The sequence below is a fragment of the Nicotiana tomentosiformis genome, chromosome 5 (assembly GCF_000390325.3).
Source record: "Nicotiana tomentosiformis chromosome 5, ASM39032v3, whole genome shotgun sequence".
Classification (NCBI taxonomy): domain Eukaryota; kingdom Viridiplantae; phylum Streptophyta; class Magnoliopsida; order Solanales; family Solanaceae; genus Nicotiana; species Nicotiana tomentosiformis.
In genome coordinates, this window is record NC_090816.1 from 126613522 (window position 1) to 126632902 (window position 19381).

The 19381-nt window shown below is 35.4% G+C and overlaps 2 protein-coding genes across 5 annotated transcripts; both read right to left on the reverse strand.

Moving 5' to 3' along the window:
• Nucleotides 1-216: 216 nt before the first annotated feature.
• On the reverse strand, nt 217-18043 carry LOC104104893 (zinc finger CCCH domain-containing protein ZFN-like). 4 transcript variants are annotated; one of them, XM_009613079.4, is made up of 8 exons: nt 17749-18031; nt 15886-16043; nt 11736-11810; nt 10299-10349; nt 4186-4305; nt 3490-3762; nt 1945-2274; nt 217-787 (listed from the first exon to the last, which is right to left on the reverse strand). In XM_009613079.4, exons 1-8 carry the CDS (start codon nt 17819-17821, stop codon nt 503-505), a joined length of 1365 nt encoding a protein of 454 aa, XP_009611374.1. In that variant the 5' UTR covers nt 17822-18031; the 3' UTR covers nt 217-502. The 4 variants fall into 4 exon arrangements, with proteins under 4 accessions (XP_009611374.1, XP_009611378.1, XP_009611380.1 ...); XM_009613083.4 differs by having other exon boundaries at nt 11736-11798; nt 17749-18030; XM_009613085.4 differs by lacking the exon at nt 10299-10349 and having other exon boundaries at nt 11736-11798; nt 17749-18043.
• LOC138891655 (uncharacterized) lies at nt 4312-10291 on the reverse strand. Its single transcript, XM_070175334.1, has 2 exons — nt 6195-10291; nt 4312-5908 (listed from the first exon to the last, which is right to left on the reverse strand). The coding sequence occupies exons 1-2, from the start codon at nt 6712-6714 to the stop codon at nt 5898-5900; spliced, it is 531 nt and encodes a 176-aa protein (XP_070031435.1). The 5' UTR covers nt 6715-10291; the 3' UTR covers nt 4312-5897.
• Nucleotides 18044-19381: the final 1338 nt, after the last annotated feature.

Below are 19381 nucleotides of genomic sequence, written 5' to 3' on the forward strand. Positions count from 1 at the left end.
TTTTCTGATGACGAGAAAAATAGATAATAACCATGAGATACCTTTGGACTCTGGTCATTGATAATAATTATAAGCAAAGCACGTCATCAGCATATGTCTAGAACAACTTCAAGGTATGAGAGTTAGACATTTGGATCATTTACAACCTTCTCTGATATTCAAAAAAGTACCAGAGAGCCAGATACAATTGAGGAAACCAATGATTCACACAGGAGATTAGGGGGTTAAATTGATTCATATAAAAAGGTAGAGGGCTTTAGGCAGATTACAAATTAACAGTTGGATTCACCAATTTGTGCCAACATCGGCAGATTTATACATTGCTCCAAAGTGAAGTACAGAGATGTCAACCTTGTCAACTGAAATGCATTTTCAGAAGAATAAATTGACTTTTACTGGATTCTGTACATCTCCACCGATGGAAAAGAATTTACAGGCAACTGTTATTGATTCTCAAAAAGATAGAAATGATGATGCTGGCTGGTAATTGGGGGGATAAAGATCATCCCTCTCTGTCAATGTTATTATCACCAGGTGGCATCTTTCTTGTTTCTGAGAGTGACAGTCGCCTGGGCTTCGTTGACACTGCTTCAACAAGCCCTTCTGAAGTCAAGGTCAATGCACTGGTTCCTGATGATGAACCCAATAGACGCTGAACTGCAGGAGCATCAGTAGAAGATGATGCTGAGATACTATAAGTGAAAACCGTCATTGGGTGATCAAACTTGCAACTTGGGCCAAATTTGCAGATCCCATATCTTGAATAGAAAATACACAATGGTTCTCCCTGCAAAACAAATCCAAGAAAGAAGCCAAAAGAAATCTTTTCAGCTCACTAAGTCTCCACATTACCAAAAAGGTTATAACTGGGGGGGAAAGCAGGAAAAGGTAACCATTTTTTCTTTATCCAATTTCAACTTATTCTTTTCCGACATCTCTTCTTCTCTTCCTTTGACTTTCTTCCAAAATATGATCCAACAGCTCCTTTAGCTAACATAATTACATCTAAGTTCAATAAGGTGGTGTCTGATTAGAAATCGATTGAATTTGTAGTCTTAATGTTTAAAGTAGAATCTGAATTTGAAGGAAACGGTTTTGTGTGTGTCAAAAGAATTGTCTTCTGAAAAGAGTCTTTTACTCCTGTTTCCCTTTTGCTTTCTGTAAATAAGAATAGTGCTGTTTGGTTTAGAAAATCTTCAGCCAGAAGCGCATACTGAGAGTTCGAAGAAGTGAAGGCTTTCAATGCTACAATTGTCAGTAAACACCTTCGTGTCCCAAAACTTAGTAAGCAAATCTTTGTTTCTTCATTGCTAATCCTTAAACTTGACGAATTTTTTCACAAAATGACTCGCTATAATACCAAACAATTAGCAGCTTAGTCAGAAACTAGCTTAACATGGATTCCAACAAGTCATACAGGTCCCCACAAATTTGAAAGCATATACTTTATTTTTGAAGAACACTCTATTTCATGGACTTTAAGTCCATCTTCCAAGTAGAAAAATAATGAAGACAAACATCTCTTTGAACCCAGTATACATGTAATGTCAATTAATTAACCTAGTGGCACTTTATTCACAGCTGGAACAAAATATTTAATAAACAGAATTTAAGAGAGGACCAACTTTGCAGAGTCAGTCACCAAGTACGTCGAGCATGAGAAACAATATATACTTGCACTGAAATGTCATATTCGATTAACATCACTTCCAAATCTCGTTTATTAGCACTGATAAACAGCAGATCCCCGTGAGTGGAAATAGTCTGAATTTATACATAGAATATTGGTCACATTGATGTTCAAAAAATCCATCTCAAAGGAGGATATCATCTCACCCGCTTAAAGCTGACAAAAAACAAGTGTGGAAGTTTTGAACAGCAAACTCATCACTAGACTTATGTCATAATAAAAACACTAGCAAATAACAAAAAAAGTGTACTCACAGGGCGTAAAGGAAGTCCAATGGGACTTAACATGCAGTCAGGAGGAGGAATCAGCCTTTCCCTCGGATGATGGAATCTACAAACAGCACCAAACTTGCAGTCTCCAGTCTTCATGTAAAACTGGCATTCAGGCTGCCCATGTCGTTCAGGGAAGACATTCTCCCCCTGCAATGCATAGTACCCCATAGGAACAGAAGCTGGACGGTATGGGGAAGTGACTCCTTGGGATCCCATATTTGCTGCATCACCGGATCGTGAAGTTCCATAAACCTGGCTATTTCCAGCTGTCTGTTGCTGGCCCTCAGGAGAAGAAATCGATCCCATCTGACCCTGAAAGAGATATTACCTCCTATGTAAATTGAGTTCATATGCACGTATTATAAAACCTCAAAGTAGATAAGGCACAGCTCACAAGCTTGTGCAATACAAGATTATAGAAAATACTTGACCATAAATGAATGCAACATCTTGCCTGACTACTGCCATATAAATCCAAAGAGATTAAGTTCAATTTGTATATACTCCCCACCAAGGTCTAAGGTCAAGTTCAAACTCAGCCAGCTCCACTCCCCACCAAATAAAAGATGATTATTCAGAAGACAACATATTCTCAGAAGTTCATTCTAAACTTACTTCCATCTGGACATCAGCTACAATAACAACTTAATACAGAAGAGACTGTTGCTTTATCTCCAAAAAATATAAAGGCAGTGAAAAGTCTCCTTGAAACTTAGCTCGTAAACTTTTCTCGCCTATTTCATAATTGAGAAAGTAATAATCTTAACATCCCACAAAAGAAAATTATTCACTCAAATAGCATAGGAAGGAGAAGGTGCTAGCATAATGACTCTGAAGCGGAAGAAGGTATGACTTCAATATCTAATAATGGTGGCATCCTCAAAGACATTGTGAGTTCGAGTCACCCCAATAGCAAGGTGGGGAGTTCTTGGAGGGAGGGAACCGAGGGTCTATCGGAAACAGCCTCTCTACCCCAGGTTAGGGGTAAGGTCTGCGTACACACTATCCTCCCCGGACCCCACTAATGGGATTATACTGGGTTGTTGTTTGTTGTTGGTGGCATCCTCAAAGAGAAACAGAGGAAAATTTCATCTTGGGAGTAACAATTACCAAGATATCTTCCAAAGAAAATCTCTACCACTATATTAAAGTGGAATTGTTTTCTGATGTTCTGATGCAATGATTCTCAAATGTATTCAAGTAGAGAACAGAACCTTTGAAGAAAGAACAAAATCTTAGTAAGCATGCTGCGACAAAAAAGGATATAGTAATTATTATATTTGTCCATCAATCTTCAAATATTCCAGAAAGGTTAAAGTAATCCCCAAATATGAATATAGATAAAAGGTTACAAAAGCTTAACCAAAAAAAAGTTTAAGCCGAACTTCTTGATCAACAAGCAAATTTGGAACCCAAGTTATAATAAAGAAGGCTGGATGCAGCAAATTCTGGTTTCCCGAATAGCAACAAAGTACAAAATTAGGCCATACATAACAAGCAAATGCAAGGTATCATGTGGAAGCTTACACTGTATGCAAACCCTGGAACAGATACTACTCCCTGAGGCATTATCAATGGAGTGTAACTTGACGGAGCCTGCCAGCGTGCACCAGGGATGAAAGATCCTCTGGACAAGGGATAGGACAGCTGACCAGGAGTTGTTGCAGAAGGAACTGGGGGATAAACAGGGGAACCACGTAAAGAGACCATCATGTTAGAAGGTTGGGGATGGTGAAATTTACAGGTACTTCCAAACTTGCACTGTCCAGTTCTCATGTAATAAGCACATTCAGCCTCATTCTGCAGGCAGAAAAAAAAAAGACATTATGTATAACCACAAAGCACAAACATGTTTCAAGAAAGAGGTCTTTATCAGCCATCTGCACAATCACAACACACCTAGCAAATACAACGAAGCAATGCATGTATCCCATGAATATCAAATACAACGTCAAGGCAATAAATTCATTTGTTAGCTTTATATTCTATATTAAACATAGGTATGGCTCTCTTCAATCATTACAATCGATCTTATATAACTTTAGCAGCAAGCATGTGGAACAAAAGAAAGGGCTTTTGCAAGCCCCTGCCTGACAATTTGGCGAGTAGAAAAAAATGCAGGTTAAGATTCATTAGAATCATTATGAACTAAGAACCTTTTGCATACATTAGAAAGAACAATGTTATTAAATTCAATAAGTAGTTCGGATAATGAAGTCAAACCGGGCGAAGCGGATAGCCCAAGACATTTAGGGTAACTCTTCCAGCAATCCCAGCCTTGTCTTTAGGATGGTGAAACTTGCATGTGGCTCCAAATTTGCAAGTTCCCGTCTTCAAGTAGTACTGTAAAATTGCTAAAATCATTCAGTTTGTGAGCTAAATAGGCTAAAGGGAATTAGCGGGAGACAAATGGAAAGTTACCACACCAAAGCTCATGCAAAGTATGACTTCAACAACCAGAAAATAAATTGAACTTAAGAAAGATGATTATATTTAACGCTCGACTGCTCTAACTCTAAAAACTAGTCACTCCAGGATGGTTAACAAAACAAGATGGTTAATAGACATAAAAGCATCATTTTGAGTCTTCTGCCTGTGGGTCTACTGCTCTGATTCACTAAAACTCCAAAAATGAGAGAACTTTTGAACTATTAAAAAGCGTGAGAAAGCATGGGAGAAAAATATATTATTGATATTCTATTCAATTACAATACAATGAGCCATATTTATATAATACATATCCTACTCCTATTCTATGTGGGACTAGGACTAATTCACGTTATTTATATAACTATCTAACGTTTCCCCTCAAGCCGATGCATACAAATCACATGTACCGAGCTTGTTACATATGTAACTAATACGAGGACCAGTGAGGGGCTTGGTGAAAATATCTGTAAGCTGATCATTCGACTTCACAAACTTTGTAGTAATATCTCCCGAGAGTATCTTTTCTCTAACGAAGTGACAGTCAATCTCAATGTGTTTAGTTCTCTCATAGAATACCGGATTTGATGCAATATGAAGGGCAGTTTGATTATCACACACAAGTTCTATCTTGTTGATCTCACCAAATTTCAACTCCTTGAGCAACTGTTTGATCCAAACTAGCTCACATGTTGCTATAGCCATTGCTCAATACTCTGTTTCTGCACTAGACCGAGCAACCACATTCTGTTTCTTACTCTTCCAAGATACCAAATTACCTCCTACTAAAACACAATATCCATACATAGAACGTCTATCAGAAGGTGATCCTGCCCATTCAATATTTGAGTATCCAACTATCCGTTCATGGCCTCGATCCTCAAACAATAATCCTTTGTCCGGAGCTGATTTAATATACCGAAGAATGCGTACAACTGGATCTCAATGACTATCACAGGGAGAATCCATAAACTGGCTCACAACACACAGGAAAGGAAATGTTAGGTCTGGTCACCGTGAGGTAATTTAATTTACCAACCAGTTGACTATATCTTGTAGGATCACTAAACTGTTCTCCCTGTCCTGGCAGAAGTTTAAAATTCGGATTCATAGGAGTGTCAACATGTCTACAACCTGTCATTCCTGTCTCCTCAAGAATGTCCAAGGCGTACTTCCGTTGTGAGATCATAATACCTTAGCTAGACTGAGCGACCTTAATACCCATAAAATACTTTAATCTGCCAAGATCCTTAGTCTGAAAGTGCTGAAAGAGAAGGTTTTTCAACCTAGTAATACCATCCTGATCATTGCCGCTAATAACAATATCGTCAACATAAACCACCAGATAAATACATAAATTTGGAGCAGAATGCCGATAAAATACAGAATGATCAGCTTCACTATGAGTCATGCCAAACTCCTGAATTACTGTGTTGAACTTACCAAGCCAGGCTCGAGGAGACTGCTTTAGACCATAGAGGGACCAGCGCAACCGACATACAACGCCATTAGATTCTCCCTGAGCAACAAAACCAGGTAGTTACTCCATATAAACCTCATCCTTAAGATCACCGTGAAGAAATGCATTCTTAATGTTCAACTGATAAAGAGGCCAATGGCGAACAACAGCCATGGATAGAAAAAGGCGGACTGATGCTATTTTAGGCACGGGAGAGAAAGTATCACTATAATTGAGCCCAAATATATTGAGTATTTGGCAACAAGACGAGCCTTAAGTCGATCAACATGGCCATTTGGACCAACTTTGACTGCATACACCCAACGACGACCAGCAGAAGATTTACCTGAAGGAAGAGAAACAAGCTCCCAAGTATCACTCGTATGTAAAGCAGACATCTCGTCAATCATAGCATGTCGCCATCCTGGATGAGACAGTGCTTCACCTGTAGACTTATGGATGGAGACAGAGGACAAAAATAATACAAACGCATAATGGGGTGGTGACAGACGATGATAACTTAAATCGACATAGTGAGGATTAGGATTAAGTGTGGACCATATACCTTTTCGAAGTGCAATCAGTTGACTAAGAGGAGACAAGTCCGCAGTAGGAGCAGGGTCAGGTGCAAGACGTGAATCAGCTGGGCCTGATGTTGGGCGCGGACGATGATGATAAGTCAGGAGTGGTGGAGTTGTAGGTGGTGGAACTGAAATTGGAACTGTAGGTGGTGGAGCTGGAATTGTGGAGGAAGATGGATGAGAAATAGTGATGGCCAAATACATAGACAGCCCCTCTAGTTTGGCATCAATTTTCATTTTGGCACTCGATCTCAGCCTTGTTCCATTTTGGCACTCCAATCCCATTTAATATGTTTCATTTTAACACAAAAAGCTGACTTGTCACATTGGATGAATTTTCTCACCTGGTAAGCGCGTGAGGCTCTATTTTAAATGCCCAACCTCTTTCCCCATTATTTCTTTCATCTAGACTCCCAAAATAATTCCTTGGTTGCTCTCGATCTCCATCTCCAGAAAGCTTCAAAGCTTTGCCGTATCTTAGTTCCTTTATTTAGTTAGTTTTTTTTTTTAATTTCTTAAAATCCATATCTTCGTCTGAAGCTTGAAGTTCCAAACTTTAAGAATGTTGATGATATCTCTAATGGGTTCAACATTGTCGGAGTTCAATTTGTACTGCAAAAGGCTAGTGTTAAGTCTTGTGTGCCTTTTATTTATGTATCTTTTTCATGTACCTATTATGGAGGAAATGAAATTGATTTTAGGTACCAATTATGTTAAGTTGTAATAAGTGATTTCATCACCTACGACCAGGGATTTTGGGAACGAGATTAGGGTTTCATTACCTATGACTAAGAATTTTGGGAACGAGATTAAGGTAGACAAGTTTATGACTTAGAGAAAATAAGCAGGTGGCTCTTATTTTACCCAGAGCCCATCCGAGTTATTAGTGTAGGGTTCCGGGTATTTGGTTAGACCCGGTAGACATGGATTAAAAAACAGTTGGCTATATTTAATTAGATAGTTATTAGACTTCAGAAGCGTTTATACACACACTCTTTATATTTTACATTGAGTCAACTTTTTGTGTTAAAATGAAATATAATAAAAGGGGTTGAAGCCAAAATGAAACAAGGATGAGATAAAGTGCCAAAATAAAAATTGGTGCCAAGTTAGAGTGGTTGTCTATGTATTTGGCCAATAGTGATTGAATCTCCAAAAGATGGAACTGGTAGCACCTCAGAAATATCTAAGTAATCATCTGGACCTATGAAGTATGACTGGGTTTCAAAGAAGGTACCATCAGCGGCCATAAGGTACCACTGTAGGTCAGGTGAATAGCATCGATATCCCTTTTGCGTTCTCACGTAACACAGAAATACGCACTTAAGAGCACGAGAAGCTAACTTATCTTTTCCTGGAGTAAGGTTATGAAGAAAACACGTGCTCCCAAAGATATGGGATGGAAGAGAGAACAAAAATGAGTGGGGAAACAAGACAAAGAATGGCACTTGATTCTGGACAGCTGAGGATGGCATACGATCAATAAGATAACAAGATGTGAGAACTGCATCCCCCAAAAACGCAACGAAAGATGAGATTGTATGAGTAGAGTACTAGCAGTTTCAATGAGACGTTTATTCTTTCTTTCGGCTACCCCATTTTGTTGAGATGTGTACGGACAAGATGTTTGATGAATGATTCTATGAGAGTTCATAAACTGTTGAAATAGGGAAGACAAATACTCTAGGGCATTATCACTACGAATGTGGGGATAGAAACCCTAAATCAATTTTGAATTTCAGCATAGAAGGTCTAGAAAATAGAAAACAACTCAGATCGATTTTTCATAAAAAATATTCAAGTGCACCAGGAATAATCATCAATGAAACTGACAAAGCAGCGGAATCCCAAGGTAGAACTAACCCAATAAGGACCCCAAACATCTTAATGGACTAAAGTAAAAGGTGACTCTGCTCGTTATCAAGACGCCGAGGGAAATAGGAGTGAGTACGCTTACCGAGCTGACATAACTCACACTCTAGAGTGGACAAGCAAGATAATCCAGGTACTATTTTCTGAAGTTTTGACAAACTGAGATGTCCCAACAGTTTATGTAACAAATCTGGTGAATCAGTAACAGGACAAGTTGTTGAAGAAAGACAATATGTGAGTTCATGTGATTTAGCAAGGATAAGGTAATAAAAACTATTTGATTCACGCCTGGTACCAATGATCCGCCATGTACTGCGTCATCAAGAATAAAATAGAGCATTTAAGTGATTTGTCTAAGCAACTAACGGCTATGAGATTAAAAGCACTACCAGGAACATAAAGAACTGAATCTAAAGGTAAGGAAGGAGGTGGACTTGCTTGACCTATTCCAGTTGCCATGGTTTGAAACCCGTTGGCTATTGTGATTGTTGGAAGAGATTGAGAATATAAAATAGTAGTGAAAGAGATATGTTATCAGAAATGTGATCAAATGCACCTGAATTAATGACCCATGACTCGGAGGATGAAGATTGAGAGACACAAGTCACGCTATTACATGTTTGAACAACGGAAGCTATCTCTGAAGATGTATGTTTAAACGCTTTGTAATGAAGGAACTCAGTATAATCCGGTAGAGAAACCATCCAACTATTCATAGTATTGGATCCCATTTCGCTACAATTAATTTCTCAAATTCTTGACTAAAAGTTGTAGGGTTAACTTGAAATAGTGGAAATCAGTAACTCCTAGAAAACTGAAGAAATATCTAGGAAAACAATGTTCACAACAGAGAAAAAAACATTGTTCACGCCGAAAAATTCCAAAGTTGTCGGAATCTGTCGGAAATAGTACTGGTGGACTCGAAAATGCTGTGGAACAAACTGTCCTGAAGAGCTCAGCCAAACAATGGTCGGAGAAGCACGCACGTGCCGGCGCGTGGGACAGACGTACCGGTGGAGTCACAGATCTAGACGGCGCATGGAGGCGTGTGGGGCTTCTGTTGCCGAAGAATCTGAATGGGGTTTGGTCACCGAAGTTTTCGGAGTCTAATAGTGGTGTTGGTTTGTGCACAACACTCACCAAACGTGAGATGATGCAAATCAGTCACTTAAGTCACCGGAATATTGCACTGTGACTGAGTTCTTTCTTCCTGGATGTCGCTGGAATGACGCACAATGATTTTCTCTCATTAATGCTCTGTTACCATGTGAGAAAGCACGGGAGAAAAATATATTATTGATATTCTATTCAATTATAATACAATGAGCCCTATTTATACAATACATATCCTACTCATATTTTATGTGGGACTATGACTAATTCACATTATTTACATAACTATCTAACAAAAAGCATTCTAAATTAAAATTTAAAAGAGAATAGGCTCTATTTAACGAAATGTCTTGACAAATTTTCTGATTTTAAATTTAAATTTCCTTTTTGTAAAAATCTAGCCTCAAGCTAGTTTAGTATTGAGGCTATTTGTTGTTATTCCATTTGTATGAATAGATGTTATTACACTTCTATTCATTTTCCTATACTTGTTTTAAATACGCGCGTTGCGCGTATACTTTATACAATAAGTGTAAAATAGTTTAGAAAATTTATATAATAAAACTTTAAAAGTATGTTCAAACAACTTTAATTATGCAGCTTGTCTAGCATATCAAACATTAAGCTTCACAATTTTTTGTTCTTTTATACTTCAACAATATAAATGACATGTTTAAAGGTTCTACCTTGTCTTTAAGAAATAGTAGCCTCCTCCTTTTACAACAACATACATATCAAAAAGTTGTATCAAATGGAAGTAGTATTTTGTGGAAGTAGTATAGTATATTTGATCGACTCATGTCTTTCTTAAATAGCTAGTAGATCATGATTAATTTCATGGTTCATACTTACAAAGAAGTAATAATTAATTGCGATAGAGATACCTGATCGTTAATTGACATACTTGATCGTTGCACGTACATGAATTTTGTTGTCTTATTCAAAATTATGAGTCATGTCATGTGTAAATTAGGAGAAAGAATATTAGTAGCTGATTTGTACAAATAATTAGGCGTAATTAGCACTTCACGATCTAAATGGAGGAGACTGTGTGACTAAAGAAAAAATTAAGGAATGATTAAAAAAAATTACTAAATAAGACCCTGCTTTAAAATAATTTGAAAGTCATATATATGCTCTTATTAGACAAAAAAAGTGAGCATAGAGAAAAGTTACAAGAATCATAATATTAAATAAAAGTTAATGAATATTTCACTTTTACTGTTACTTTTAATCTATATAAGTCTTTGAATAGCCTATTCATATATAGATTGAGCTAACTCCCTTATTTTGTCGGAATCATTATATTTTATACACACAAATAACATGAGTTGAACTGTTGAAGAAGAAAAGTTATAATAGGAATAGAAACCGAATCTCTTTTTTTTACATCTTTTGTTCTTGTATAAATTATGCTTTTGTTTTCTCAAAAAAAAATTCTTTCAGTGACAACATAATCCAATACTCCTATTAGACAGGCTTTAATCTGCTAGGACAACACGAGCAGAATTTTTTTATTTTTGAAAAAAGAAAAAGGAGTTGTAGGATCTAAAAGTAATAGTAATGAAGGAAAACTTAGTACAATGAAAGGAGATATTTTCTTCTTTTTCATTCTTTAAATTGGGATTAATAAAGTAATTCGGTACATATCAGATAATGATGCTTAATACATGATTTTGATTTATGGGTAATATCCCAACATAACGTTGCTTAGAATAGCATATTTATTCAAAAGTCTAAAAGATAGACTCAATTTCATGAAGTCCTAAAACAAAATAATAAAAGAGAAAGAAAAGTTTGTACATAGAAGAAAAAAATTGTAATTTATCAATAAAATGTATCTGTTGCCAAATAGGAAAGCAAAAGCCAAAAGATCATTGTCTTTTTATGGGAGAGAAAAATTAAGTCAATGGATACAACTTTGGCGTAAAGAAGGCACTGTAAAAGAAATGAAGTGACAATATATTGTGCACTTTTATACGAAAAAATATCAAACATATAAAAAGGTTTTGAGCGGATGATTTTAATAGTGGAAGCTCAAAGGAGCAAACTGACAAAAAACATGAAAAGTAATGGGAAGGATAATTGAATACTACCATTTAATAGGATCTCAATTTAATGACGCGTTCACATAGTAGTAATTTTAATATATATATATATATATATATATATTTAATGGAAAATAATTTTACAAGTATAGGGTAATTTGGCCATTCATGTTTTGAAGGATATTTTAGTAAAATAACATTATCGAAAAGTCTTCACACTTATAATATAGTATGATGATCGGCAGCTAAAATACATATTGGTCTGGATCATACCTGGCATTCTGGTTGCCCCATTCTTTCTGGATACTCTCCTTTCATCCTTGCCGTGGCAATGGCCTGCATCAAATACTTTGCATATCCATCAGTTCCCAAGATACAAACAAAGGAATATATGCAAATCATAACTGCATAAATCTTTATGAATACATGTAGAGTCATAATTCAGTGATGCTTATTAAATTTCTAACAGGAAGACAGCATTGGCGTTATACATCTACTAATTATCATCAAGAAATAGGATCCCAACTGAATATCTCCTATTGCAGTGTATAGAAATGCCAGCTGAAGTGCGTACATGGAAGCTTATACTAGTATGCATAACATACGTAAACTAAGGATGTGAAGATTCAAAACCTATGGCTGAGATTTTCACATGCCTACTTATAACCTCCGTCACTCTAAATTTTTGGCAACTTAAAATTAGAGTGCAGGTTGACTTTCAATTCTTCTTCTTTATGATAAAGGAAAAGGAGAATTTTCTCTAACCTGTCCACTTTCCAGGCCTTGTTGCCCAAAAATGGGCTTACAAACAATATCACGTTGTCATGAAACATTTTGGTGAAGGAGACAAAGAGTCCCTGAGCAGAACTTCTTTTGTCAGTTTAATAAAGCCAAGTCTTGGAAGCTCATCCATAAAGAGTTCTTCAAAGTTTCATCAAACAGAAAAAGAAATAGTCATGCCCCAATCTGTTCTTAACTCACCCCGTCTCCATCCTTCCTCCTTTCTTTACCTTTCATCTAGACTCTTTTTCTGCTCCTGCCTTATAGTATACCAATTTGACATTCTTGGGATCTATTACTTCCAATATATGGAGTTCTTTTTTCACTACCAGCGCATGGAAGCAGTGTTGTTAAAGGCTCATTTAAGACGCGCTTACGCCCTGAAGCTCAGAAAAGCTCGGGGAGGGCGCTTTGCCTCACTTAAGCTGCGCTTCAATGTAGGCAAGGCACTAAGGTGTATGCACTCATTGTCCATGAGTTCTATCTTAAATCGAGCTGTACTATAAAACCAATATAATCGGCAAATAAGCATATTAGCTGTTAAGGAAAACATTATGAATGAATTTGTTACTTCTTTCTTAAATTACATATATATATTTTTATATTTTCATTCATTGAGCCTCTTTTTACTGAAGCCCGCACTTAAATTGTGCGTTGCACTTAAAGCCTCAATAGACCAAGAACGCTTTTTAAAACTTTTCGCCTTTGACAACACTGCATGGAAGTTAACACTAAAGGGGCATAGGCAACTGCAGAGAAAGGATAACATGGAGAGAGAGAGAGGAAGAGTGAATGACAGAGGAGGTAAGTTGCAGTGAGAAGGAAAGGCTTCAAGGAGCAATGAATGCAAATGGAAGCTTCCTCTCTCTGTTTTCAGATAACAAGGGTAATAACATCCACTTATGTTATTAAAATGCACTGTTGAGCGTGATCGTGGATTGGAGCAGATGGAAAATCTCTATGCCATATATAATAGTAAATGAGAAATATTGTTGACAGATAACCAGGAAAAGGGAAACCCATTGTGTTGCTAGATTAATTAGTCTCCTCTTATTCCAAGAGACGGAGTAAATATTTGTCAAAATCCCCAAAAGTTTAAATCACTTATCCAACTATTAGACAAGCAAAACCCATTCAGAGGACTGATGTCTCCACTTGAAAATTGATTTCACATTTTCTAGTGTCTTAGCTACAGTACGGAATGGATGAAACACATATATAGTCATCTCTTAAAGACATTAAGTGTGGAACTATGTAACATATCTTTCCACAAAAACAGCTATCACAACTCCCAACAAAGCATATAAATTGGTTTCCTATACCTTCCTATTTGGAGGTGACTTATCTCTCCTGTTTTGCTGCTGCATATGTCTCTCTGGATATTGGCATTTGGGAATTTATACAGGATTAAGTCATTTAGAGACCCATTGTACATCAAAAAGAAAATAGAAGAGGGAATTTTTTTTTCTTTTTAAAGACGATCGAAATCTTATTATGTTGGTGATAATAACATACATAAAGGCTCCTTATATAGGAGTTTAGGCTCCACCAAATAAAGAAAGTTTTCTACTTACCAAGTTCCTAGTTGTGAAACAATTTTAAAAATATTCTGTACAATTAATCAAAACGTGTACACTGATCTTAGATGCATTATCACGTTTCCTCTCAAATTGTATGTAAAGATCACGTGCTCCAAGCTTCCCACACAAATTTATAAATGGTAGGATCACATACATATTAAGTACACGTGTTTGCGAGCTGAGATAACAGAGCTCATGGAATTAAGTTAAAACAATATTTTCTTACGATAGATGGTAATTGAACACAACATCTTGGTCTATTTACGAAACAATGTATTAGAAGAAATATAATCCGACTTGAGTGTCATAATCCAATGTCAACTATGCTATTTTTTTTAACTACAGTTCTTGAGGCAACTGTTTGAAATGCATAAGCTCCATATGTTGCTAAAACCATTGCTCTATATTCAATCCTCCAGTTGACCAGACAATTATTAAATTTTTTTCCAAGAGATCAAATTTCCACCACTCAATACACAATGAATGTGCATAGACCATCTATCAGATCGAGGTCTAGTCCAATCTTCATCAACATATCTAACAATCTTACTATTTTCTCCACCTTCATAAGGAGTCCTTGACCCAAAGCACTCTTGATATATTGAAAGGAACAAACCATTGCATTTCAATGACTATCATGATATCCTAAAAAATTGACTAACCACACTAACCGAAAAAGAAGTTTCAATATGCGGTCAGATAATTGAGTTTACTGACCCCTGCTTTCTTATCTTATCCACACACACACACACACACACACACACCAAATAAAAAAGCTCGATCAACCATGTAGTAGTGTTTTGCTAAAGGTTTCTCAAGTCTCAAAAGTAACAACATTGGTGTGTAAATAGGTCGACAATCAACCATATTGGTCCATCCAAGATAATTATCTTTTCGTAATAGACCACACTTAAGTTGGCTGGGCCACCTCTGTGACAAAATAATACTTGAGCCAACCCAAACTTTGCTTTGAATTTGAATAAGGAAATATCATTTGGTGCCTCAATCTCTTTAGGATCATTAACCATAATACCAACGTCATCCGCACACAAGATGGAGTCACTGACCTTGATTGGAACATTGGTAGAAGACGGAATAATACACCGAGCCTAAGTAAGGTGTCCCAGGATATTAGAAATATAAAACAAGAATAACTACTATGGCTAAATTGGAAAATAACACAATGAATTTCCGCAGTCGATCATATGGTCGGAGGCTCCTGATAGTTTTTATGTAACACAGTAGGTGACATTGACAGGCTGACATGGCATTGTATTGTGGACATGGCACACATGATGTGGTTCTTACTGGACTAAGTGATGTGCTCTACTAGCTAAATGGTAAGCTGAGATGGCAGTGCTAATTAGACTACTGACAGGGACGACATGCTAATGTGGTTGATGACGTCAGTCGTGGACAGCATCTAGCGCCTACGGTGTGGAAGTTAATACACCAAAAGTGACGGTAATGTTGTTGGCTCGAGTAGTAGTGCATAGCAGTGTCTCTGTTAACAACTGTGGTCATCTCCACGAGACGAAATATAAATGTGGTCATTTCCACGAGACAACTATAAATGTGGTCAACAGACTAACTTGACCGCCGAGATTGGTACCAATATCGAGGCAATGAGTGTGCCGGCTTACTTACAAAGTTGAAAGATTTTCTCAATGAAAGAAACAACCTAGATTCGACAATTGCCTCTATTTGGATTTGACACCATGTAAATCAAGAGGAAAGAAGAAAGAAATTCAATTAGTGATAATGCTCTATTCCTTAGTGATAAATACTCCCTCCATCCTATTTTATATGATGGTATTTGATTACATAAGAAGTTTAAGTTGTTAATCTGACGTATCATATAGATAATGTCACATCAATGTTCCAAATTTGAGTAGTTTAACAATTTGAATTCCTAAGAGTAGTGAAAATTGTTGTAGTAGAATAGTGTCAAACACTTTGAATCCTAAAATGGAAAGAACGTCATATACTACGGAGAACAAATACATAAGAGTTCGTCATATAGGACATATGCTACATGAAATAAGTGGAATACAGTGCCTTACCAGTTTCCTATTAGGAGGGTGGTTAAATCGGCAAGTTGATCCAAACCTACAGAGACCAGTTCTGATGTAGTAGGAACAATCTGGTTCACCTTCACGGACAGGATAATGTCCCGACTCAATTGATTCCCTTGATCTCAAGTTCATTTGCCACAGAGTGTCTGAAAAACCAATGGATACGCAATAAACACTACTTCAGCTTAAGTAATATTAGTATTGATACCAGTTCCATAAATTTCTTCTCTAAGTTCTGGACCTTGTAAACGCATTTTACCAGCATTTGATCTTGAAAAATAAAACAACTTAATAAGGTGCATTTCTTTTCTTGCTTATACGGTTCTATATTTTGTTTAATAAGGGTATCATCCGAGCCAACTTGTGCATACCTTGCTTATATAATATTCGTCTAACAATAAATGTACAAGAAAGTTAATGAGTACAACCATAAGTAGTTTAGGCGCATTTCATCAGCATCATAAGTCATACAACAAATTAGAAACAATGCATCCAAAAAGTTATCAAGAAATAAGAAAAGCACAAAACTTTGATCATCAAAGCATCTTTGCTTATTTTCAAATTCCACGTGAACTCTTCTTCTTTAAACCATATTAGACAATTCACCTAAATTTTACTAGCCACCATTTGTTGTTACAGATCCAAATCCTATATTGGCCTCTCATATTAATTAATTTAGAAATAGTGACAGAAAAATCCATATATCAATAGAAGCAAACTATTGTTTTTTCCTTCATTTTTTTTTTTTTTGTTGGGGTGTGGAGAGTTGTAAAACTTAAAAAGTCAAAAAAGAAAAAAATAATGAAAGGATGAAAAAGAATTAAGGGTGCATTATCATAATATGCAGACAAAAAGGGAAAAAGACTTAGCATTTGATCTATTTTTGTGAGAACAATATGCAAAGTATATGAAGTAATATATTACTCTACTACCATATACAGCAAATGCTTGGGCAAAGATGAAAACTTTTTCCCAAAAAACAAATATCCCAATTGTAAAGATCCAATCTTTATCTTCTTACCTTATTTAATAAGCAACAAAAAAACAATTAAACAATTGCAACTCAATTACAAACTTTCCCAACATTGTATTTCACCATAACAGTTACAGTAATGATCCTTCATATAAAACAAAATAAAATAAAGAAAAAAAAAGGAAAAGAAAACCTTGCCATTAAAGGGTGAAATATGAAGTTTATGTTAAATTGTTTCCAAATTTATATAGGATCTTTTTTTTCTTTTGGAACTGACACCATAATATCGTATCTGCACTTTGGCATGCTCAGAATAACATATGTATTACTACCATATACAGCAAAGTTTTGGCAAAGATGAATACTTTTGCCACAAAAAAGAATATCCCATGTATAAAAATCCAATCTTTGTCGTCCAACCTTATTTAAGAATCAACAAAAATATAAAAAATTACAAGTCAAGATTACAAACATTAGCAGCATTATATTTCAAGCACAACAATTACATTAATGATACTCAATTAAAAAAAAATAAAGAAAAAAACTTGTTACTTAAAAAGTTTAAGCTAAATTTTTTCAAATTTATATTAGGGTATATTTTTTTAATAGACTAAACAAGTAAACAGGGTCACATAAAGTTGAGACGGGCTAAATGGGCTGAGTACCTTATTAGTCAAGAGGCAGTGTTACTAAGGGTAAAATGGGCAATTTATGTTAGATTATTTCCAAATTTATAAAGAGTCATTATATTTTTTTTAATGATTAAAAACGAAATAGGGTAACATGAACTGAAAAAAAAAAAAGAAAAATACGAAGTTTATGTTAAATTATTTACTACTTTTCTTATTGAAATGGACTAAAAAATAAAAAGCGAGTACCTTGATCGAGAGACGGTGACAAAGAGGAAGGACCTTCAGTCACAGACAAGGAAATTCCGGCATCAAAATCCATTATGATGATGATCAGAAGCAGCCCATCACCGGAATTTCCATTAATTCTGAGCACACAAAACACAAAAAACACACCCTCTCTTCTGTTTGATGAAATGCACAAAAGAAACAAACTTCAAACAGAGAGAGAGGAAAAAAGGGGGAATTCAGACAAAAGTAAAAGAGGGAACAGAGAGAAAGAGAAGGAACGTTTTTTCCTCTCCACACAAAAACAGAAGAGAGAAAAAGAAAGAACAAATATGAACCAATCAACCATATATAGAATCGACCAACCAAATATTTACACGCAAAATTTGCTTTTGACAAAGTACCTCTCTTTAGTACCTTAGTACTATTAGCATTATTATTATTTTTTAATTATTTGTTTTAATATTCCTAAGTTTTTAAGTTGACTTAACACATGTGTTCTTCTCTTTGTTTTCTTAATATTTCCTCAATTCTTTATGTGCTAAATGCTAATTCTATTGTTAGTATATTTATTTGGATTTCTTCCCTTGAGACCTAATTACTCTTTTAACCTCGTATTAGATTTTAAAAAAAATAATTTCGTTCAGAATTACTTTGTAAGATCTTTTATGTTTTATTTGGTGTTCTTCAGTATTATATTTTATTAATATCCCGTAAAAATAATTATATAATAACAAAAATAATATCTATAATTGACCATAAAGCTGATCTTCATTTTTTCTATCAGTTAGTTTAATACTTTAAATACTTTAATTTACCCGATTAAAACAAATAATGCTAAGCTAATATAAAAAAGAAAGAGAAACAGAGAGAAAATCTATTTTTATTCCTTAATTTTGACAAAAGATATAAACGTAAAGTGATGTTTCTTTTCTGTTCATATTTGTTTGTTTCACTTGTTGCAATCAAAAAGAGAATGAACGATAATCTCTCTCCCTTTTCCAAATTTTTTTCTTACGATATTTACAAGAGACATTCTCCTTGGCATTAACGTGTAAAAAAATGTTTAGTAAAGCCTTGGTTATTTCCTGACATTAAAATGTTTGATCTGAATACTACGAAATATTTAATTACTACAAAATATTGTTCTAAATTTAAAGATTTGATAATTAAAAACATTTATATTCTTAAAAGTGTATAATTTATTTATTAAAACCTAATAGATATAAATTTTAAATAAAATTATAATCAATTCTTATATCCAGAAAAAAAAAAACTTGAGAAAAATACTACATATTTTTTCATGTGAATGTAGAATGCCTTTGTGTGATAAAATACTCCAAAAGTTATCGACGGTGATAACGGATAGTCATGGTAGTCAGGGGCGGATAAAGTCTATACTCGACGGGTTCAATTGAATCCATAACTTTAAAAACATAATGAGTTCAATGCTAAAAATTTTAAAAATTGAACTCATACAGTTTAAAATCCCAAATCCGCCTATGGTGATAATAGTAGGTGGTGATGGTCTGCGAAGTGGTAAATGGTGGGGGTTGATTGTTTGTTAATTGTTGGAGGGAGACAACCATAGTAGTTGTACAATAACAGCCAGATATAATATATGTGTGGTGGTGAATGGTAGTAGATGTAATTG

Bases quoted from the DNA above. Each gene is read 5' to 3' on its own strand.
- LOC138891655 (XM_070175334.1), bottom strand. From the start codon at position 6,714: ATGGGATTGGAGTGCCAAAATGGAACAAGGCTGAGATCGAGTGCCAAA.
- LOC104104893 (XM_009613079.4), bottom strand. From the start codon at position 17,821: ATGGATTTTGATGCCGGAATTTCCTTGTCTGTGACTGAAGGTCCTTCC. The intron at 3,763-4,185 runs GTTTGACTTCAT...TTCTGCCTGCAG, and splicing joins TGGGCTATCCGCTTCGCCCG to AATGAGGCTGAATGTGCTTA. The intron at 788-1,944 runs GTGAGTACACTT...TTTGTTTTGCAG, and splicing joins TTGGACTTCCTTTACGCCCT to GGAGAACCATTGTGTATTTT.